This window comes from Sardina pilchardus, chromosome 20 (genome assembly GCF_963854185.1).
Source record: "Sardina pilchardus chromosome 20, fSarPil1.1, whole genome shotgun sequence".
Lineage (NCBI taxonomy): Eukaryota > Metazoa > Chordata > Actinopteri > Clupeiformes > Clupeidae > Sardina > Sardina pilchardus.
Genome location: NC_085013.1, coordinates 22,110,800 through 22,132,177, shown reverse-complemented (window position 1 = coordinate 22,132,177; position 21,378 = coordinate 22,110,800). Strand labels below are relative to the sequence as shown.

General features: G+C 45.5%; 2 protein-coding genes across 2 annotated transcripts; one reads left to right on the top strand and one right to left on the bottom strand.

The window, feature by feature from the left end:
- The first annotated feature begins 268 nt into the window (after window positions 1–268).
- gja10a (gap junction protein alpha 10 a) lies at window positions 269–1,903 on the top strand. The gene is made up of 2 exons (XM_062522172.1): window positions 269–1,177; window positions 1,316–1,903. The coding sequence occupies exons 1-2, from the start codon at window positions 269–271 to the stop codon at window positions 1,901–1,903; spliced, it is 1,497 nt and encodes a 498-aa protein (XP_062378156.1).
- Window positions 1,904–5,198: 3,295 nt separating this feature from the next.
- bach2a (BTB and CNC homology 1, basic leucine zipper transcription factor 2a) lies at window positions 5,199–20,447 on the bottom strand. Its single transcript, XM_062522171.1, has 5 exons — window positions 20,286–20,447; window positions 14,268–14,533; window positions 10,563–11,936; window positions 6,527–6,733; window positions 5,199–5,423 (listed from the first exon to the last, which is right to left on the bottom strand). The coding sequence occupies exons 2-5, from the start codon at window positions 14,517–14,519 to the stop codon at window positions 5,253–5,255; spliced, it is 2,004 nt and encodes a 667-aa protein (XP_062378155.1). The 5' UTR covers window positions 14,520–14,533; window positions 20,286–20,447; the 3' UTR covers window positions 5,199–5,252.
- Between the last annotated feature and the right edge of the window lie 931 nt (window positions 20,448–21,378).

Sequence of the window (21,378 nt, the reverse complement as noted above, 5' to 3'; positions counted from 1 at the left end):
ATGTTTGTTGGCTTGTTTTTTTTTTTTTTTTTTTATCCACATCCTCATAATTCACCATGTGAGTGAATATCTAATACGAATATCTAAATTTAGCAGTTTATTCTCTCAATCTTAGATATTCTCCATTTCAGATTTGTTTTTGCATTTTGCTCGCTTGTTGTTGTTGTTGTATTGTTGTTTGCTGACGTCTGTTTTTTCTCGCATGTTTTTTTTTTCCTGCTTGTCGCTGGTCGCTGGTGGCTGGCAGCACGGACATGTGGTAGTGAACATGGGGGACTGGAACCTTCTGGGGAGTATACTAGAGGAGGTCCACGTTCACTCCACCATCGTGGGCAAGATCTGGCTGACCATCCTCTTCATCTTCCGCATGCTGGTGCTCGGCGTGGCGGCCGAGGACGTGTGGGTGGACGAGCAGAGCCAGTTCGTGTGCAACACGGAGCAGCCGGGCTGCAAGAACGTCTGCTACGACCGCGCCTTCCCCATCTCGCTCATCCGCTTCTGGGTGCTGCAGATCGTCTTCGTGTCCTCGCCCTCGCTCGTCTACATGGGCCACGCGCTCTACCGGCTGCGCGCCCTCGAGAAGGAGCGCCACCGCCGCAAGGTCCAGCTGCGGGCCGAGCTGGAGGAGGTGGAGCCTCTGCTGGACGAGCACCGGAAGCTGGAGAAGGAGCTCAAGAAGCTGGAGGAGCAGAAGAGGGTGAAGAAAGCCCCCCTGCAGGGCTCTCTGCTCCGCACTTACGTCATTCATATCCTGACCCGATCAATGGTGGAGGTGGGCTTCATAGTGGCTCAATATATCTTATACGGCATTGGCCTCAATGCTTTGTACAAGTGCGAGACTTTGCCTTGTCCCAACATGGTGGACTGTTACGTCTCGCGGCCGACGGAGAAAACTATCTTCATGGTGTTCATGATTGTAATCGCGTGCGTGTCCCTGTTCCTCAACCTGATGGAGATATCGCACCTGGGCGTGAGGAAGATCAAGCAGACGCTGTCGGGCCTGCAGTCGGCCGGCGGCCAGAGCCCGGGTCACCTGCCCTACAAGCCCACGCTGCAGCAGCTGTGCGTGGTCACTAACATGTCGCCGCAGAAGCAGAACCCGGCGGCGCTGGGCCAGACGGGCTACATGCACGAGGGCCACGCCGAGCCGCCGCCCCTCTACCTGACCGCCCTGGACGTGATGCCGGGCGGAGGCGGCGAGATGCAGCGGGACAACAGCATCGACGAGGGCGGCGGAGGCGGAGGTGGAGGAGGTGGAGGTGGGGGTGGTGGTGGTGGGGGCGGTGGTTACCCCGTCTCCTGCTTTGCCCAGCAGCCTCGGCAGCTGCGGCTGGCCAGCCAGGGCCGCATCCAGGGCCTGCGCTTCCAGATGCCCCTGGAGCAGCCGCCCCTGGGCCTGCAGCACGGCATCTCCGAGAGCCAGCCGCAGCTCCAGCTCTCCCACCAGCAGCACCAGCTCCAGCACCTCGGCACCAGCGACACCCTGGGGGAGGCCCACGGCCGGCTGCTCAGCTTGGCCCAGCAGCAGCAGCAGCAGCAGCAGCAGCAGACCCACGAGGGTCCGTACCCCGGCGGGCCCCTGCAGCCCAACCACCTCTCCATGCCCGCGCTGCCCACGCACCTCACCCAGCACCGGCCCAGCCGCGTGCTGGACATGCTGGAGGCCCGCAGGGACTCGTCGGACAGCGACGTGCTCTACCCGCCGCACCCGCGCAAGGCCAGCTTCATGGCGCGGCTGCCCTCAGACAGCGGCACGTCCGACGTGTCCAGCTGCCCGTCCAGCCAGAGTTCGGAGTCGGAGCTGGGCTCGCTCAACAACGTGTCAATGAACCCGCCCGGGGGACGCAGAATGTCAATGGCAAGTAAAGCCATGCGACCAAAGGCTTCTGACCTACTGGTTTAGGAAGGGAGTGGTCAGTTGCCCTCTATGTCTTTCTGTAGCATATTGTTACACTCGGTCTACCCCAGTATAGGGCCACAGGTCTTCTAGAAGGCCAACAGACATGTTTAAAGGTGGATTATTTTTACTCATTTAGGCGGGGATTACACTGGCATTACAATGGCAGTGGCAAGCGGCAAGCGGTCCAATTATTCTCTATGGTTCGGCAGCGGAATGGTGGCAGAGTTGACGTAGGCTAATGCTAGCTTTGAAGAGGCTAAACGTTGAACTTGGTTCATAACGAGTGCATAAAAAAAATCTAAATCGTTAATGTTAATTTTAGGAACGAGACAGAACTTATTATGCATTATCTCAGCGTTGCGTTACGCTTACCGCTGCCGCTTCGTTATTTCCAGTGCGATCCTCGTCTTATTCATCACTTCAGGCTACCTAAAGAATGAATATTCAGCGTGTGCCATTTATCTGACAATGTGCGTTTTATGACAGACTATATTCAACATCTGTTGCATGAGATAACAAACAGAATTTAGCCGATGACACTCTTTTTTAGAAAGATGCTTCTAAAATGGCACTGCATAACGACGTTATTTCTCTTTCAGAGCGTATTCTTGGACATTTCATCGATTATGAAAAAGTGAACAGACTGGCTAGGAGGCCTAGCGGATGCTGACAAGATGTCTCCGTGCAGAAGCGGATGAAAGGAGTTATCAGTGGCAAAGACTCCAGTTAGATTGGAGTTAGACTCCAATCTGCTCTCCTAGAAACGCATTGGCACTAAAGCCAACAACTTCAAGCTTTTATTTTGATTTGTTTTTGTTTTTTTTTAAGGTCCATGTAGTGCTTTTCTACTGAGATTTTAGTGTAAGCACCTTAAAAATACCTGAAAGCAGCGAGCGAGAAAGAGAGAGAAATCTTCCCGTTGCCGGTTGAGCGAGCAAGGGGCCAAGGACAAGCACATCAGAGACCTCAGGACTGAGGATAACTGGACAGACCGCAGGAACTTACAAGCATGAAATGTGATGTAAGCCTCAAGACTTGAGACGTGGAGGAGGAGAGCTTCTGAACAACTAATGTACTTTACACACACACACACAAACATACTCAAACACACACACACACACACATGAGCGCACACACAGGCACACACACACACACACGCACGCACTCACGCACGCACAAACACACACAGACACACAGACACACACACACACACACGCACACACGCGCACACACACACACTAATACACACACACATGTTCTTTGTTGATTGTACTGGAAACAGTGACAGTAAGTAATGCGCTGTACTACGATGAGAATGCAAAGCAGAATTCTATTAAAAATGCTTTTTTTTCTTTAAACAAGAAGCACTGGAGTATTTGTTGAGGTTTGCACCATTTTGAGAAATCCTGAATGTGCCAAGAAAAACTAATCTGTTTTTAACAGACTCTTATTTAAATACTTCGGTAGTGTCAGATAACAACAATATGGTCATACTGTATCATTTTATAAATGTAGAACTATTTACAACATTACGAAATAGGATAAATAACAAGGATTGATATTTATTTGGATTCAAACATCATAATCAAATTCTCTGCATTGCATAACAAACACGATCACAATCATCCATTTAAGAGTGCTTTGACCAATGACAGATGAGGTATATTAGAATTGAGCAAGTAACATATTACCATTTTGACAGGAACCACAGTTGACACTTGCATTCATTGTGGTGTGTCTCTATCATCTCACACTGTTTGTTCAAAGGCAAGTGAGGCTGCCAGGGAAGAATTGCTATTTACAAAAAAAACTGGTTATGAATATATTACACAATCAGACATTGACATTTGGAATTACCTACAAAAGCTGTAAACGTTCTCTGGTGTGCCTTCACCAGATCGGCTACTCAGGCAAATAAAGGTCAGAGGTCAAATCAAATGTTGTAGGAGTTCAATGTTCCTAAGCAAACATTTCAAAGAAAAGTGGAGAAACTGTCTATAGTTTCTTGATCTCTTGGTATTGTGGTCCGTAAGAGACTCTTTTCTCTACCAAAAGGTGATTTAAAAACATCACAAGTAAACAATTCACAAGACTGTTGAGAAACACTCACATAAATAAATAGCAGTTATGCACTACATAGCAGATATATTAGATCTGGTGTTTGCAAATGTGCTTGCGTTATTGAACAGTTGATTCCTGAGTAACTTTGGTCACATTTTAAAAACAACACATGGTGCGTAGTGAAGATATAAAAGAGTGTGTGTACAGTAGTGTGTGTAATGGCACACGTGTAAGATTCCGAAACAGAACTCCAGAATTTAGAACACTTGGGTGTCATCCATAAAACTGTATGGTGGCGTAAAGCTTACAACAAAGATCCTACTGCTCTGCTTCAACCCTCGCTGCTAACAATATCAATTGAAGGTCTACATCTACTGAGTAAGTGTAAACAAATATAAGAGGAAGACTGAAGTTGAATTACTAGATGGATGTTTTGGTCAAAGTCAATCGTTAGCTTGATGATAACCTAGTTATAAAAGCAATAACATCCTGGCAAGTACATCAAGGCTGTGTAGGTGTTAAAGCAACAACACCCTGACAAGTACACCAAGGCTGTAGGTGTTGAAGGCTTTCCCTGTGGATCTGCATGTCGACCATAGGGACTGTATTGTAGCCATGATACATTTATGACATTTCCCATGGCCTTCGTAGTTGTCTTGAAATAGGACACCTCTCGTGCTATTGTTCTTTGTAAAATTGTACAGTATAGCGACATACAAATCTAGTATCAATTAAACAGTTAAACTCTATTTTTTGCTCTTCAAACACAATCACAAAACAATCACAAAGATGTCATGACTCTTGCTTTGCTCTGAAACATCTAATCTAACTAAAAAACACCCACGATATGTTTCTCATGCTCACCAAAAAAAGATTCCCATGTGTAGCTCATTTAGTGATATGCAATTTTCAGTCCGTTTGGCAGAAAAAAGACGGCAAAAGCAATCATCATGTGGCTAAATACTGGATCCGCAAAGAAAACAAGCTAGTGGGACACCCCTGGGGTCACTGAACACGGCTACACACGGATCTTTCTGTCCAGATAAAGACTTGCATGCATCAATCAGAGTAGAGTGTGTGGTGTGTGCGTATGTGTGTGTGTGTGTGTGTGTGTGTGTGTGTGTGTGTGTGTGTGTGTGTGTGTGCTCCACAAGACCACACCAGAACTAGAGCGTGGGAAAGGAACTTTTGATCTGTTGCTCTTTCTCAGATGGGTCACAGGACCTACAGGGAAGAACCTTAAATTAGAGGGATGGAACCTCTCCCGAAACAGCTGAGCACTTTTACAGGGTTAGGCGACGGAACCGTCTCCCAAGTTGCGGACGACGGACGGAACCTTGTGTGGGTGTTCCGGTTCCTTCCTGTGGACGCTCTGGTTGAGACAGGCCACGCTCTCCCTGATGTCCACCATGCAGGCTCTTAGGTGGCTCCTCTCCCGCAGAAGGGACTCCTTCTCACACACCTGGATCCACACACACACACACACACACACACACACACAGAGTGTTAGTCTCAAACATCTGTGTTCACACTGTACACATTTCATTGTGTTACTTCCACGCCAGCATTTAACACATTTTAGAATAGAATAGAATAGAATATATACTTTTTTGATCCCGTGAGGGAAATTCAGTTCTCTGCATTTAACCCAATTTAACCGAATTAGTGAACACACAGCACACAGTGAACAGACAGTGAGGTGAATCACACAACCCAGAGCAGTGAGCTGCCTGCCCAAACAGCGGCGCTCGGGGAGCAGTGAGGGGTTAGGTGCCTTGCTCAAGGGCACTTCAGCCGTGGTGGACTGGTCGGGGATCGAACCGGCAACCCTCCAGTTTCAAGCCCAAAGCCCTAACCCGTACACCACGGCTATGTATTGCGTAAATCACACTCAAGCCTATTGCAGTGAGGCCTGTGTGTGTGTGTGTGTGTGTGTGTGTGTGTGTGTGTGTGTGTGTGTGTGTGTGTGTGTGTGTGTGTGTGTGTGTGTGTGTGTGTGTGTGTGTGTGTGTGTGTGTGTGTGTGCCCAGCCTGGGACATGTCCACAAACTGACAATCAGTGGACTAAGACTGGCAGGGCTATCAAAAGGAAAGTCTAAACAACTGGCAAAATTCTGTTCCATATCAGCTGTGATAGGCAGTCTTGCTGTGTGGCGTAGGCGATGTTTTATGTACCCTTGAATGCCAAAGCTGTATTTTCTCTGAGAATATTTGAATCCTTTCTGTAAAGAAATTTGATTGGCGGATTCAAATAAAGAAATCAAATGTGTGTGTGTGTGTGTGTGTGTGTGTGTGTGTGTGTGTGTGTGTGTGTGTGTGTCTGTGTTGTACAGTATGTGTTTTCTGAATGGACCCTGAAGCTGGCAAAAGAAACGATGATGATGCACACACACACACACACACACACACACACACACACAGACAGACAGAGACACACACACACACACACACACACACACACACAGACAGACAGAGACACACACACACACAAACACACACAGTTACACACACACACACACACACACACACACACACAGAGAGAGAGCACTTGTCATCAGCTGTTACCAGTTTGTGTATGTCCACCTCCAGGCTCTGGATGCAGTCGAGCTTCCTCTTGCGGCACCTCTGGGCGGCCACGCGGTTCTTGCTGCGCCGCCGCTCCTCCTGCACCAGCTCCAGCTGCTCCGGGGTCAGACTGTGCATCCGCATCACCAGCTGGAAGTCACTGCGCGGGAGGTACGTCAACTGATCCACAGGGAAAGGGAGTTTCACCTGGAAATCAAAATTAAAAATGGGTGTCAAAGACTGCATCAGTAAGCCCATGAATTATATTAGTTATTTCATTCAACTGTTTCATTGTTAAAATATGTGAATGCAATATTGAATTCTGGAAATAGTTAATGCTAGTTAGTAAATGGTGTTGAACATAAGGGACATTTTCTTCACTTACAAAAATCAAATGTGTATAATATGGAAAAGAAAAAAAATATGGAAATATAGTTGCAAATGGCAATGACCCAGGCCCAATCAGTTTTAGAGCATGGACTTCTCTGCTTGGACCCCTAAATATATATATATTTTTAATTAAATAAAGCGATTTATTTCACATTACTATAGCTACTGACAGGTTTTGGAACAGCACTACTGCAAGATGACCACTGGATGGCAGTGCAACCAAAGATGCAAAGATTTGTCTGGAATGGGCAGTCTGGAAATTATGAAGATATTAAAAAAAAACAGACATAAACAACAGAGCATGGCCAATGTTCCATAATTTGGACCAATGTGCTGTTATTGCTGGATGAAGTCAGATTTCAAAATAGACCAAATGGATGGAAATAGTTAGGCTAATAATAAGGTTAAATTGGTTGCTAATGAATATTTGAATTTACAAGAAATTCAAAAATATAAAGAAAATATATAAGAAATTATGATAAGAAATTATTGTTAATGGAATGGTTCTCCTTTTCATATAGATCGACAAAAATAGCCTTGCAGAAGAACCAAGAAGAGGGATTGTCATGGCAACGCTGAGAGCTGGAGACTGAAGAGGTAGACTGGTGAAGGGTTTGTTGCTGGTGGTGACATACATTGTACTGATAACACAAAGGTCAATGCTTTAACAGGACTGACTTACTGGTCACTAGCCCTTTAAAAGCTAGTACTTAACTGCTGACCTCTCACACAGGGAGATGGTGACAAGACAAATGGTGAAGAGGGAGAGAGAGAGAGAGAGAGAGAGAGAGAGAGAGAGAAAGAGAGCGAGAGAGAGAGAGAGGGGTTGGGGATTCTAATGATCACCCAGTGTCAAGATATATCAGACAACTCATCTTGAAATTGAATTGATTCTGATTCAAACTGAACCAGGGAGTGAGAAAACAAATGGAAAAGAAATAGATGGAGAGAAAGCAAGAAAGCGAGAGAAGAGAGGAGAAAAGATAGAGCGAGGGAGTAGTAGTACCGAGAAGTAGAGTGAGAGACAAAAGTCCCATCTCTCAGCGTTGACCTTGTGTGAGTTTCTCGCCCTTCTCCTGAGCAGGATGGATGTCTATATTTAACCGGGCCGGGCCGGCAGCGCCGGTGATAACGCTGCCATGACAGAGGGGGCCCGCGCGGCCTTCATAAATCCTGGCTGTCACCGCCTCGCCTCCGAGTCCCGGGCCCTGGCTGGGCCATTACTCAGTAAATGGGCCATCGCTGCGGAGTGGGCCTCATCTGTTACACAGGGAGCCGGGGTGACACCCCAGACCCCTGACTCGTCTCCCTGAGCAGGGCAGCACAGCTGGGGGCACAGGCGGGCAGTCTAATGGGGTGGTGGTGGTGGTGGTGGGTCTATGGGTCTGAATGCATTCTGTCACAGCTAGAGAGCAAAGAGGGGTTCTTAAATGCAGCGAGAGAAATGGAGTGAGTGTGTGTGTGTGTGTGTGTGTGTGTGTGTGTGTGTGTGTGTGGCTTTAGATGGTGCTTGGTGATTTGGGAGTGATGCTGCTATGTGACCTCCATGTCAGGGATAATACTCTGACTTCAAGCCATTTTTTTTTTATCCTACACACACACACACACACACACACACACACACACACACACACACACACACACACACACACACACACACACACACACACACACACACACACACACACACACACACACTGTTGGTGGAGATTGGAGGTACAGTGACAAAGCCATTTTGTTTGCATAGGCGTAAAGTTTCATCATAATACATCTGCGTAGCATCATTTAGAACTGGAAAAACAAAAGTATACTGTAGGCATAAACAACACAGATAAATATTATGCAAGAAAATATGCTTATTCTCTTCAGCGGAAGTTCTAAAAAAAAAACTACAGGGAATTGAGATTATTTAAATTCTTAATCCAGTGTTCCAAATTCCAAATTCAGTATCATGACAGAGAGCAGAGAGACAGACAGATGATGCCAATGATGTCTTTTAAGTAGAACGGTTAAGCAACGACTAGTCTGCCTTTGTCCCGCTTGGCATAACCCTTTTAATCCTATCCACAAACCTAACCCCATTACTAAAACCTGTGCCCTTCACCCTGTCTTTCATCGGGAGACTGGACGATTTGACCATTTTAAAGCATTCAAAAGTGAAATGAGAAGGCAGTGGAAACAGTAGTCGCTTAATAACATCCCTTATCGATCACCATGGCAACATTTCTATCAACTCACCTAGCATGATGCAACTGGAAATCAAAGCCTTAGAGGCAGGCTACACAGGAACAGAGTCTTTCCGTTCACCAAGCGTAAAAAAAAATGTTTTTCAAGACTGGTCTAATTTTTTAATGTGTGTACTCTCGTTTGGTGCAACCAGTTCCATTGATTAGTTAATTGTTGGAGCATATGTTCTGAAAACGGAGTGCTTCAATGGTGTGTTCAGTGTAGCCTATTTCAGCCGTCACACTGAGACCACACCATTAAAGCCTAATGCACCTCTGGATGTACAAAGCCAACTGCAAGGCATCGGCCTTCATTACGTGAAAAGAGAAAATCATAAATGAACATCACGCTACCTACCAAGGTTACTGTTTACTGCTGTAGGCACATACTATGTCTATGTGCCTACAGTACAAGCAATTGTTGTCTACATTGTACAGTCTGTGTCTATATTGTAGTAGTGCAATAGACATAGTAACTGAATGTTAAATTGTTGTTGTATGTACAGAGAGTACAGTCTCTGTTACATGTAAATGTACAGTGAGTTTTAACATCTACTGATGTCAAATTCCTTGTATATGTAAGTATACTTGGCCAATGAAAACTGATGCTGATTCTGATTCTGATTCTGATTCTGATTTGATTTGCTCGAATAATAACTGTGATGCTGAGAAGAGTGCAGTTGTATCTGGGTGAGTTACGCAATCATACTCAAATAAGACAGCATGCGCACGCTTGAGGCATCAGCCAAAAGGTCAAGGGTCAAAGGGTCAAATGTGCGTCACACATGGAGAAGGATGATGTTAGCACATGAGATATAAGGGTCAGTCACCACATGCAGGCCAGTCCAGTGAAAGCCTTCTTCACACCTGACTGACAAGAGGAGCTCGTTCACCTGCTTGAAAAGCCCACTAATCTGCCAGCTGCTATTTGGCCTTCTGATCTAAAGGCCAGCTGTGGTCACCAAGTCAAGTGTGATATGGCGGGTGATTTGGACATGGATCTGACCTGGTTTAGGGCCAGATCAGGGTGAGACCTACCTCAGAGTAAAGTGTGATATGGCGGGCGATTTGGACATGGATCTGACCTGGTTTAGGGCCAGATCAGGGTGAGACCTACCTCAGAGTAAAGTGTGATATGGCGGGCGATTTGGACATGGTTTAGAGTCAGATAATGGTGAGACCTGTCCTAGGGCCAGGAGCTATCTAGAATGCCATAAATTAATTATGAGCTTATCGTTTCTAGTGCTTTTTCAATCCACTGATCAATCAAATGGAACTACTCTGCATTCGTCTACAGTACTTCCAGCCTTCTGTGGTCAACTGTCAAACGCCACACTCAAGGGGACACAGTGCTCGTGGGCTCTGTGATGTGATGGGAAGGTCTCTGGGTTAAACGAGTGGAGCAAAACAAGTGCACTAACCTCAAGCCCTTCGTCTTTAAGACGCGATGACTCACAGTCGCCCGCGGAGACGGATCCCGACTCGTCACTGGAGCTGGAGTCGTAACACTTCTCCGTCTTGAAGTGGGGGAGCGCCGGACTCAAGATGGCGTCCTCGGCCCAGCCTTGACCCGGCGGTCTCAGGGACAAGCGGTAGGCCGTCCGTGGGAGAGGGCAGCCGGAGGTCTCGGACTGAGGAACGCCGGGAGACGAGCCTCTCCCTTTACGAGCGTCATCGCTGGAATAGCATGCGGAGGTTGCGGTGTCCTCTGAGACGGAGACCTTGTCTGGGCCCTGGCTACTGCGTGCGGGTTGGCTTGGCAGCACGGGCAGATCCTCTGGGCTGCCGGGCGCCACATTATGAGGAAACCTGGAGAGTGGGTCGGACTCAGGAACGGAATGCTCCGGAGATTGTGGTTGCCTGGGAAACCCTGAGGTAAATATAACACTGGACCTGGTGTGGGCAGCTTCGTCCTTGAAGACTCCCTCAGTGGACAGAGGCCTCGGTGGCCTCAATGGGTGGCCTTGGGGTTTAGCTGAGGTCAAAGTTGACTCTTGACCAGAGGACCAGTGGCTGGTTATTTTCGGAGCATCCCGCCGCAGCCTGTGTTCTGGGTCTGTACAAGTCAGTCTGTTAGTGAGTAACTGCTGTGAAATATGGGGAAGACGTAGCTCTGCATTATCCTTCAGGATGGAACGGAGGCCTGCAGAAAAACTGGCACAAACTGCTCCGTCTAAAGTCTCACTCTCCAAAGACTGAGAACTGAGAACCGACTCCCTGTCGGACTCCTCCTCTGCCTCTTCCTCTGGTTTGGACTCTGAGACGCAGACAGACCGACTGCCCTCCCCAGTGCCAGGCTCTTCTGGGGTGGGAGGTCCAGACAGCTCCTGGGCCGTGTCAGCTGAAGTGGCCTCCTGAAGATCTCTAATGGAACCTGACCCACTGCCATCCACTGAAGCGTTGCCATGGTGCCGAAGAGGGTCAAAGGTCGTATGTTCGTCTGTCTGACTGATGTCACTGTTGACGCTCGCTGGTGAATCCTCTCCTTCCTCTTCACTCGAAAAACAAAGATTGGTCATCTGAGAGTCTTCAGGGGTCTCCACACGAGTAACCTCTTCCTCCTGTTGGTCAGCTTGTAAACGAGGAGAGTTCGTCAAAGAGAGATCCGGACCCCGAGGCTCTTCGTCCGAGTTGCGACTGAGCTCCACCGTCAGGAGGGGGAAGCACGAGTCCTTCAAGTCGTGTATGTGCAGGCACTCCATGCAGTGGACGACGTCCTGCAGACTGGCCCGGGTGAGGGACAGCTTCCCCGTGTAGGCAAACTGCAGCAGTGGGGTGAAGCCCCGGCTGGTGACCTGTAGGGGGCAATAAAGAGCTTTATTTCCCGCGTGTCCAATTAGCAGACGCACAGGTAATTATGTGATAAAGTTAAACCAGCGCAAATGAAGAGGATGCTATGAGGAGAAATGGATAGAGAGGGTGAGGGAGAGGGGAAGAGAGAGAGAAAGAGTGGGAGTGGGAGGAGAGAGAGAGAGGGAAAGAGAGAGAAAGAGTGGGTGGGGGGTAGAGAGACAGAGGGAGTGAGAGGGCGAAGGGGGGTAGAGAGAGAGTAAGAATGGAGGAGGTAGAGAGAGATGGAGGGAGGTAGAGAGAGAAGGAACGAGGATGAGAGAGAGAGAGAAAGAGATACACAACAAGGAGAAACGCAGACAAGCAAAAAGAGAACGAATGCCGAAGACAGAAAAAAGAAAGAAGGAACGAAAGAAAAAAGGCTGAGACTGAAAACCTTTTAACTCACAGAGCCCAGTGAGAGCCAGGGGCTGAGGCAATCTTTGTGCGCCGCACGTGTGTGTGTGTGTGTGTGCTTGCGTGCGTGCGTGCGCGTGTGTGAGTGCATGTGTGTCATACTGTTTTAAAAAACCTCCACCCCTAAAGCTAGTCTGCACTCCCAAAGCCTCACACACATAAAGGAACTGGGGCCAAGAGACTGAGAGGGACTGAGAGGGACTGGGGGTGGGTTGTTGGGTTGTTGGGTTGTTGGGCTGGGTTGGGCTGGGTTGGGTTGGGTTGAGGGGGATCTATTTCCAGCATCCCTCAGCAGCAGCTGCTGCCGCCTACAGAGGCCTCATCTTTATGAGGAACTCAGCTCCCGCCCGCTGTCACTGACTCCTTTAGTGTCCATGCCAGATCGGCTAACGAGGACACACACACACACACACATCACACCACATAAACACACACACACACACACACACACACACACACACACACATATCACACCACATAAACACACACTCTCACAGATACATAAACACACACACACACACACACACACACACACACACACACACACACACACACACAGATCAGAGAATCCATGAAAAGAGAATACACACAGGAATCTATACTGCAGGAAAACTCACAGTAAAGAATCCATACTCAGGAAAACAGACTGTACACAATAAAAATCCATATCGCAACACACATAATCGTTCCATGTATGATTCGTTCATTCGTTTTTCCATTTGAGACCAACAATCAAAATAAAAGTGCACTTGTTTTTCCTATATCCATTCCTGAAACCAAAATTGTACTGAAAAATGGACAAATTGGATAACAAAACAAGCCCTGACATTCCTTCATTTGTTTTGTTTACTTGCCAGAACACATTTGCCATGACCCGGAAGTTACCATTGTACTCAAATAGAGAGCATAGCCTACAACGTTAATTTACCCAATTCCCCTTAATCTTCGGGAGTAAGTTAGTTATTCATTGGATTGATAGTAAAAATATGTCCACACGTATGGGGGTTTGAAAACCGAGATTGTCTCTTTGTATAGCAAAATAATCCTATTCACACGGACTCATCCTTGTTTTTCATTTTGGTTTTAGAAATGGATATAGAAAAGAAGAGTGCGAACAATAATTCTCAGCAGACTGGGTAGTCCTTTGGTGTCATTTTTCATCATTTTTGGAAAACGTGTGTCAATGTGCCAAACATATGCTCATTGCACACTGCACACTGCCGTTCTAGATACGCAGTGGGAATGACAGACACACCATTCACCCTCTGAAAAGGAATCTAAAGGTCAAAAGGAATTTCAAGCTGATATCTTATGATGAAAATAATTACATAATATTTCTTTATCATTTCCCTGTGTTGCCATAACTCACTGTCAGGACTAGTTTATCATGGAAGGCCCTTAAAGGGTAGGGTCAGAGAAAATTCCTTAAGGCCGGTGATTGGTTCAGATCGATGACATCGTGTGGGGACGCCTTCCCATTGGTTAAAGCAACACTAAAGCACTTTTCCTCCGGGCATGCGAGCTATTCGTTTACTCAGCAAATTACGATGTCCACAGACAAGGTCCAGTATGTTGCATGATTTTATGAAAGTATGATGTATTGCGTCATCAAAGTAAGTCAAATTTGTAGTTACTTATGTCTCATCTCATCGAACTACAGATACGCTACCCGATCTGGTAAAGTTACATAGTGCGGTTATAGCCGATAGAGGGCCGCGAAGTGAAAGCAGAAGTGCCATTCAACCTGTTACGAGTTGATGAACCGCTGAAATGATTTTGGAAACATTACTTTAGGGTACGAAAAACTCTTAGTGTAGCTTTAAAGAAAAACACTTAGTGTAGCTTTAAAGTCGAGTGAACTCGACTGAAAGAGAACTCACTGTGCTGGGCAGGCTGATGACCACGGCGGCGTCTCCGTCCCTCTTCTCCTGGAGCTGGTGGAGGAAGTAGCCGCTGCAGGCCGCCAACACGGCGCCGTGAGCGCTGACCGGCTGGCCCTCCACCAGCACGGTGACGTCGCACAGGACCCCCGCCCTCCTCTGGGCGTCCAGACGCTGCAGCAGGCCGCAGCTGTGGGTCGGAGACTCAAAGACGTAGAGTAGCCCTTCCGGACCCTCGTCCACACACCACATCCTCTCTCAGAGACCTGTAGAAACAGATGGATTCGTTAACAAAGTCGGGTCAAAATAAATAAATACAATAAATAAATTCTATTTGTATTGCAAAATGTTACAGAGCAGCAGTTTGCAAATCATTATTTTTTTTGCAGCAGCAGCAGCAAATTAAAGCAGATAAAAAAGTAATGCAGTTCAATTGCAGTCAAGTGGGAAGTCTGTCAACGAGCAAAGTTCTCGTGCAGCAACTATGGCTATCGTAATTGGGAACATGGAGGTCATCAGTGCATCTGCTTCAGATCTTAAAGGTCATATCAGCGATTGCAAGCCCAAACACAAATGATCACATTCATCTATTCTTTCCTCATGATCCGCTAACTGCCCGCCCCAAAAGCAGGAGGCCAAAAAGACACGTCTCTAGGCAGCCTAGGCCTCGAGATCTGTACACAAAAACACAAAAACAATCGGTGCCACCAACCACTCAAAACCAAAATAAATAGTGTTCCCACCAATCACTGACAGGTGCGCTTGTGGGATCTCGATTCAAATAGCCAACAGAAGTGATGTTATATGCAATCGCTGATACAACCTTTAATAAATTCGGTAACACTTTACTTGACGGGTTCATTCATAACACATTCATAACAGCTGTCATGAACTGCACATGAAGCATTCATGACTGATTCATGAAACATGACTCAACATTCATACCAACACTTTCATGAATGTGGAAAACAAAACAAAGAAAACTTGTCAAAATAAAAGTCCAATAATCTAGTAATCCATATACAGGGTATTATGAATCCTCTCCAGCGTTTGTAAACATCTCATGAATATTTTATGAAGTCTACTTAAAATGTCACTTTACTATACGAGTTGTGAAGCATGTGACATGATCAGGTTGGCTAAAACAAAAAAGACAGCAATGCTGCTTTGCGATTGTTGGACTTTTATTTTGACAAATTTTTGATGCTTTGTCTTCCACATTCATGAAAGGGATGGTATGAATGTTGAGTCATGTTTCATAAAACAGTCACGAATGCTTCATGTGCAGTTCATGACTGCTGTTATGAATGTGTTATGAACGAACCCGTCAAGTAAAGTGTTACCATAAATTCTAATGGTGTTAAAATAGCAAACTGATACATACTGTAATCTGACAAATAAAGTCCTTGTATCCTTTTTATCCTGAGTTTGCCCGGTTATTAAATTATCTTTAGTCAGACAAGACTGTGCACTTTTTATGACTCTCATTCAAATTAAACGTCTGTAATGATGACAGTGTTGTGTAATCCAGTAATCTACTAGACATGTCTTTACTCAAAACACATTCCAAGAACTGATGGGTGTAGTAATTACAGTCTTTTTGCACTAAAAACTGCTATGCCATGATAATGTATGATCTGTATGGATTTTGTCGCTGTGATGTTCTTGGCAAAGTAGTTGAAAGGCGAGGGTTCTGTCTGTGTAGCCTCTAAAAGTATATAATAGAGTGTGTGACAGACTCACAAACCCAATATGTGTTTCAACCCCGGTAGTCATCAAAACACACACTCTGCTTCTCTCTAACATCTTTCCTTATTATGCAGATACGCCTTGACTTTGATTAGTCTCACAGAAAAACATGAAGCTACAGTACTTCAATCCACCCCTCTCTTGTGTGTGTTGTAAGAATAGGTTTGTCTGAGCGCTTTCTGAGTGAGCTTTGGTGTAGCAGACTCACAGAGAGGATGAGAACAGTGCAATTACGGCAGAGCATCTGAGCCAGCAGGCTAAAGCGAAATACCACTTCAGCCAGATCAAACAGCTCGAGCTGTGATGACTCCCTAATACTGTCTCTCCTCTTCGCTCCCCCAGGGTAACACACACTCACACACACTCACCCACTCACACACACACACACGTGTCCTCCTTACACACACATATACACACGTATCTTTACAGACAAATACACACTTGTCCTCACACACACACACACACACACACACACACACACACACACGTCATCAGACACACATGTGTACACACACACACACACACACTCACCCACTCACACACACACGTGTCCTCCTTACACACACATATACACGCGTATCTTTACAGACAAATACACACTTGTCCTCACACACACACACACACTCACACGTGTCATCAGACACACACGTGTACACATACACACCACACACACACATACACACATAACCCTTTCTTCTCTCTGCAAACCCTTTCTGACTGCAGTAACAGAGTAAGTAGTGCCCAGGTCTTGAATCCTGAATCATTTCAGCCTCCTTCCTCCTGATCGTTCTTCACCACACTGAACATACACACGGGAATGATGGACAGGTGGTGCTCTCTCATTCTCATTGTTTCACTTGCAATAACTCGAGTGCTTTTGAAGTAGACGATTCAAATTTTAGTTGCCATTTCTAATAGTTGCATCAGTCTCTCTTTTCAGGGTCAAAACAACACGAGGCTATTACAGCAGTTAGGGGGGAAAAGGACCAGTTCAGTTGGCAAAAAAATCTCCTCATATTACACAAAAATGCTCAAACAATCTAACTTCACAATGTCAGCCGTCACCATTTTTGGAGTTGTAGATGGATTTATATCTTTCACATAATAGATGGGTATAGTGCATAGAAAAGAAAAACAGGAAGTGTGATCAATGAGGTATTGACACGATATACTTTAACCCTCATGTTGTCCTAAAATCTTACCGACGTTCGTTGTCCTTGGGGTCAATTTGACCCCAGCTAAAAAAACTCTCAAAAAATGATACAAATTATTTTTTTTACCCAATTTTTTTTGTGGTAGGTACTTAACAAGAGTGTAATAACCACCATCAAAAGCCATACAAAACAATCCCACCCCCCCACACCCCTTTATGAACCCTGGAACCCTGACTGGCAATATGGCCAATCCAGTGTCAACAGCCCAAAGGCTGCCTTTTTGGACTTTTTCAGACCTGCCAAAATAACTTATATGTAATATTTACTTGTATATGCAATAATGATAATAACTACATGTTCTCATACTATTACAATAATAATATCCATAATTTGTCAAATATTCATTTTCATCATGTTTCATAAAAATGGGGTCAAATTGACCCCAATACCACCAACGTAACTATTTTTTTTACAGGACATTGGAAACATATTTTTGTGCAAATTTCATGTTTACTCTGTTGTACCCTTCAAATGAGGAAAAGTCATGAAACTTGAAGCAAAACAAAAAAAGTGAACCATATATTTTATGATGTTAAACACTGCTTGGGGTCAAATTGACCCCAAGGACAACATAAGGGTTAAAGCGATACACACTAAAGTCATGTTGCTTTCATCACAGAAACAGCTCATACATTTTTAATGGCGTGTATTAATTTAGACTTGAAAACGTATCCCCCAAAAGGCCCCTGTGTGGCAGTCCTATTGATCAGAATGGAGAGCATTGGAGAGACACCAGCCCACTGCAGAGATACTGTACTCTCTCCTGAATCGTTGAACTCCTGAACTCTCCTCAGCTTTCAGCCAAACAGGACTTACGGGGAGGGAGCTCCATGAGAGGTCCATCTTTAGAGAATACCGCTCTTATCCCCTGGAATTAACAGCAGCCTATGAGCTCACTTTTAATGTCCATTCACCTTTTATACTTTACTCTTGTACGCCTATGAGCAGTTAAATGCATTTTGGGCTGGATAACAGAAGCGGAATCATCAATCAGCCCAGATAGCCAATGACTGACTGGCACGGGTCTGGCCTTGATTCGGCCCTGATCTGGCTTGGAGTCGTGACGTGACGTGCACTGAGGCTCAGCCACTGATCCAGCCATGCTGTATAAGACTCGGCGTCCGTCGACCTACTTCCATATGACTGGTGGGCTGATATCCTGTCTGACGATATTCTCACCACAGCTCATGGATTACACCAGACAGATATAAGCAAACCATGCTGGCTTAATACTGTTTACGCAGACAACTGGACTGCATACAACATAAACGGAGGGCATGTACTGTAGACATTACAGATAGGCCCGAATGCACATCCAAGCATAATATGTCTCCGCAAGGCACCGTGATTATGCAAGAGCTCTTGTTCCATATCCCACACCAGAGATCAATGACAAATACAGTATTATGGTATGGAGGCTCCAATGCTGCTTTCTGATCATGACTATGCTCTTCAGAAAGTCTGTGGTTGGTCCAGTTACAGTACACTTTAGGGGTCTTAATGCTGTTCAGTCCCTTACGAAAAAGGACTATAGGAATGTCATAGTATTTTGGGACATACTGTACCATAGAAGTACTATAAGGCTGTTCTGAGCTATCTTACGCTCTCCCTCTTAATTCTGTGAAGGATAGTTCAGCCTGCAGGTCTGTGTAAAATATTAAGTGACCTCTATTACGTAATCTGTCTTATGTTGGACATAGCTGTCAGAGCAACCAGAGTGCAATAGCACCTGCAGCATCCTCAACAAATGTACAGGTTGAGTTACGGCATATTTCACTGAAATGTTGTAGATTTTCAATTATTATTATTATTATTATTAGTGAAGGAAGACAGAAGAAAAAAGACATCTGATCATGATTGATTGCATCAACTGTGGATTCACAATAAAGATTATATGACAACACTTGTGCACTGCAAAAAGGGATGAGTCAAAATTACACATTATGTGTGAGTTCAGGGACAACACGATTTTGTGTAATTTTGTGTTCATTTTGTGCAGCAAGAAAAACAACAAAAACAAGCAAACAAACAAACAAAAGGTACACCTTTTTTGCAGATACACATTTTGTTTGGTTATTAGATAGTTGAACTCTGTTTTTCACCCAGTCAGCCACACAATTGCTATGCTGAAAGTGACACAAAATGTGTAGTCCCCATGAACACACTCAAAGACACTCATAGTCCCCATGAACACACTCAAATAACACATCCCTTTTTGCAGTGATGTTAGTGTCCTCCCTCTTCTCCACCCATGTAATCTTATCCAGGTTGCACAGTTTGCATGAAACCCTCTTTCCTGTTTACCTCACTGCAACGTTGGCCACGCATGGTGCAACATCACAGTGTCCACCTGAGTAAACAGCATCACGCAAATGAAATGATACATCTTCATATCAACTGTTCATTTATGCACAGCGGTTCTTGGCTCTTGCGATTCCTCAAAATCACCAAGCAGAACCGAGCCTATATGTGTTGCAAACAATACACTCGTCTGAATTCCCTTTGTCTTTGAGTGAAGTTAGCCTAATACTGTTCGCAAGGAATTTCCCCTCTAATACTGCCACTTGTCCCTATTGCAGGACAGGTATACTGACGATCTTCCATTTGTCATTTCAGCACTGAACAGCTCTAGCGATCCGATAGCGGCTTGCTGACATCCTGGTACTTCATTCTGACACCGATGTCATGATGTCATACTCCTGCCCTGGAACTCGAGGCGAGCGCATGGCTCTGTCCCGACTATTTCTTATTGGGGGCTGTACGCATAGGCTAGTTGCCGAGAGGTGCGGGCAATTTCTCAATATGCACATACATAACACATATTTTTTCTGCATGTTATAGGCTATACGTGATTGTCTAAATATGTGAAAGAGCTCAAGTGGAACGCGCGGATCTCCGTCATCGTGGACAGTTGCACCACGAGGATGCCTCTTTGTCCTCCAACTGGACAACACAAATCATATGATGTACAATGAACCTTTAGTTTATCAGAGCTGCATTTCAGAGCATTTGAACCTAGATGGGTAGATATTATCAGTGTATGCTACTCTCTTACCTATTTCCCGTCTCTTTTCCAAAATTCAGTTTCTCCACATTTTGCTCGGCTTGGATGCTTTTGTCTTACTTTCGGTATCCCAACATAATGGTAATCGCTTACTCAAATCACTCAGATCTGGTCATTTAAACACAGAGAGAGAATGTAGAAAAAGCGCTGTTCTATTCCATACAAGCATCTCGGTCCTCACGCGTCTCGCCACACGCGCGAGACACGCCTCCCTCTGAACTGCTACATTGTTGACATCCGAGAGATGACGTCACTCGGGTATATCCAGAAATAGTAGACTAGGCCTACATATTGTAATACCACTTAGTGTTACCTTCGGCTCAAGTTAACCCTCCTGTTGTGTCTAGTTTCATGTTTACTAGTTGCAATGCAACTTGTAATAAATCCATAGTAACTCATATTATCATCTAATGTTTTGACAGACCTTTAGATATGACCAGTTTTGAACGTCCATTTGCTCTCTATGGCCTCACTGACCTGAGCGCATGCAAGGGGAAGGGGAAGATATGCAGAAACGTTCCAGTGTGTGTGTGTGTGTGTGTGTGTGTGTGTCTGTGTGTGTGTCTGTGTGTGTGAATGTACAGAGGCTCACATACAGTCCATCCGATCAGTTAGTATGTGCCTGGACTCAATTTTATACACTGAGCATTTTCTCACCCATTCATTTCTAAGGGCTGGTTGTGGGTTAAATGAAACACACTTGTTATGCAAATGATCAAATGATCATTGCCTTCATAAAGTCATGGAGTCTCATAATAATTGGTAAGTAGTATAAGTAGCCTATATACTGTATACTCTTCTGATCCTGTGAGGGAAAATTTGACCCTGCATAAAATGTATATCCCAATCCGTGAATTAGTGAAACACACACAGCACACCGTGAGCACACAATGAGGTGAAGCACACACTAACCCAGAGCAGTGAGCTGCCCACTACAGCGACGCTCGGAGAGCAGTGAGGGGTTTGGTGCCTTGCTCAAGTGTGTGTGTGTGTGTGTGTGTGTGTGTGTGTGTGTGTGTGTGTGTGTGCGTGTGTGTGAGGGTTTGGTGCCTTGCTCAAGGGCACTTCAGCTGAGGATGTGGGC

What these genes read in the sequence shown, in the direction of transcription:
- gja10a (XM_062522172.1), top strand. Translation starts at nt 269, where the DNA reads ATGGGGGACTGGAACCTTCTGGGGAGTATACTAGAGGAGGTCCACGTT. An exon ending in TCTACCTGACCGCCCTGGAC is followed by an intron (nt 1,178 to 1,315) that starts GTGATGCCGGGC and finishes TTTGCCCAGCAG; the next exon opens with CCTCGGCAGCTGCGGCTGGC.
- bach2a (XM_062522171.1), bottom strand. Translation starts at nt 14,519, where the DNA reads ATGTGGTGTGTGGACGAGGGTCCGGAAGGGCTACTCTACGTCTTTGAG. An exon ending in TCATCAGCCTGCCCAGCACA is followed by an intron (nt 11,937 to 14,267) that starts GTGAGTTCTCTT and finishes TGCCCCCTACAG; the next exon opens with GTCACCAGCCGGGGCTTCAC. An exon ending in TTAAAGACGAAGGGCTTGAG is followed by an intron (nt 6,734 to 10,562) that starts GTTAGTGCACTT and finishes TTTGATTTCCAG; the next exon opens with GTGAAACTCCCTTTCCCTGT.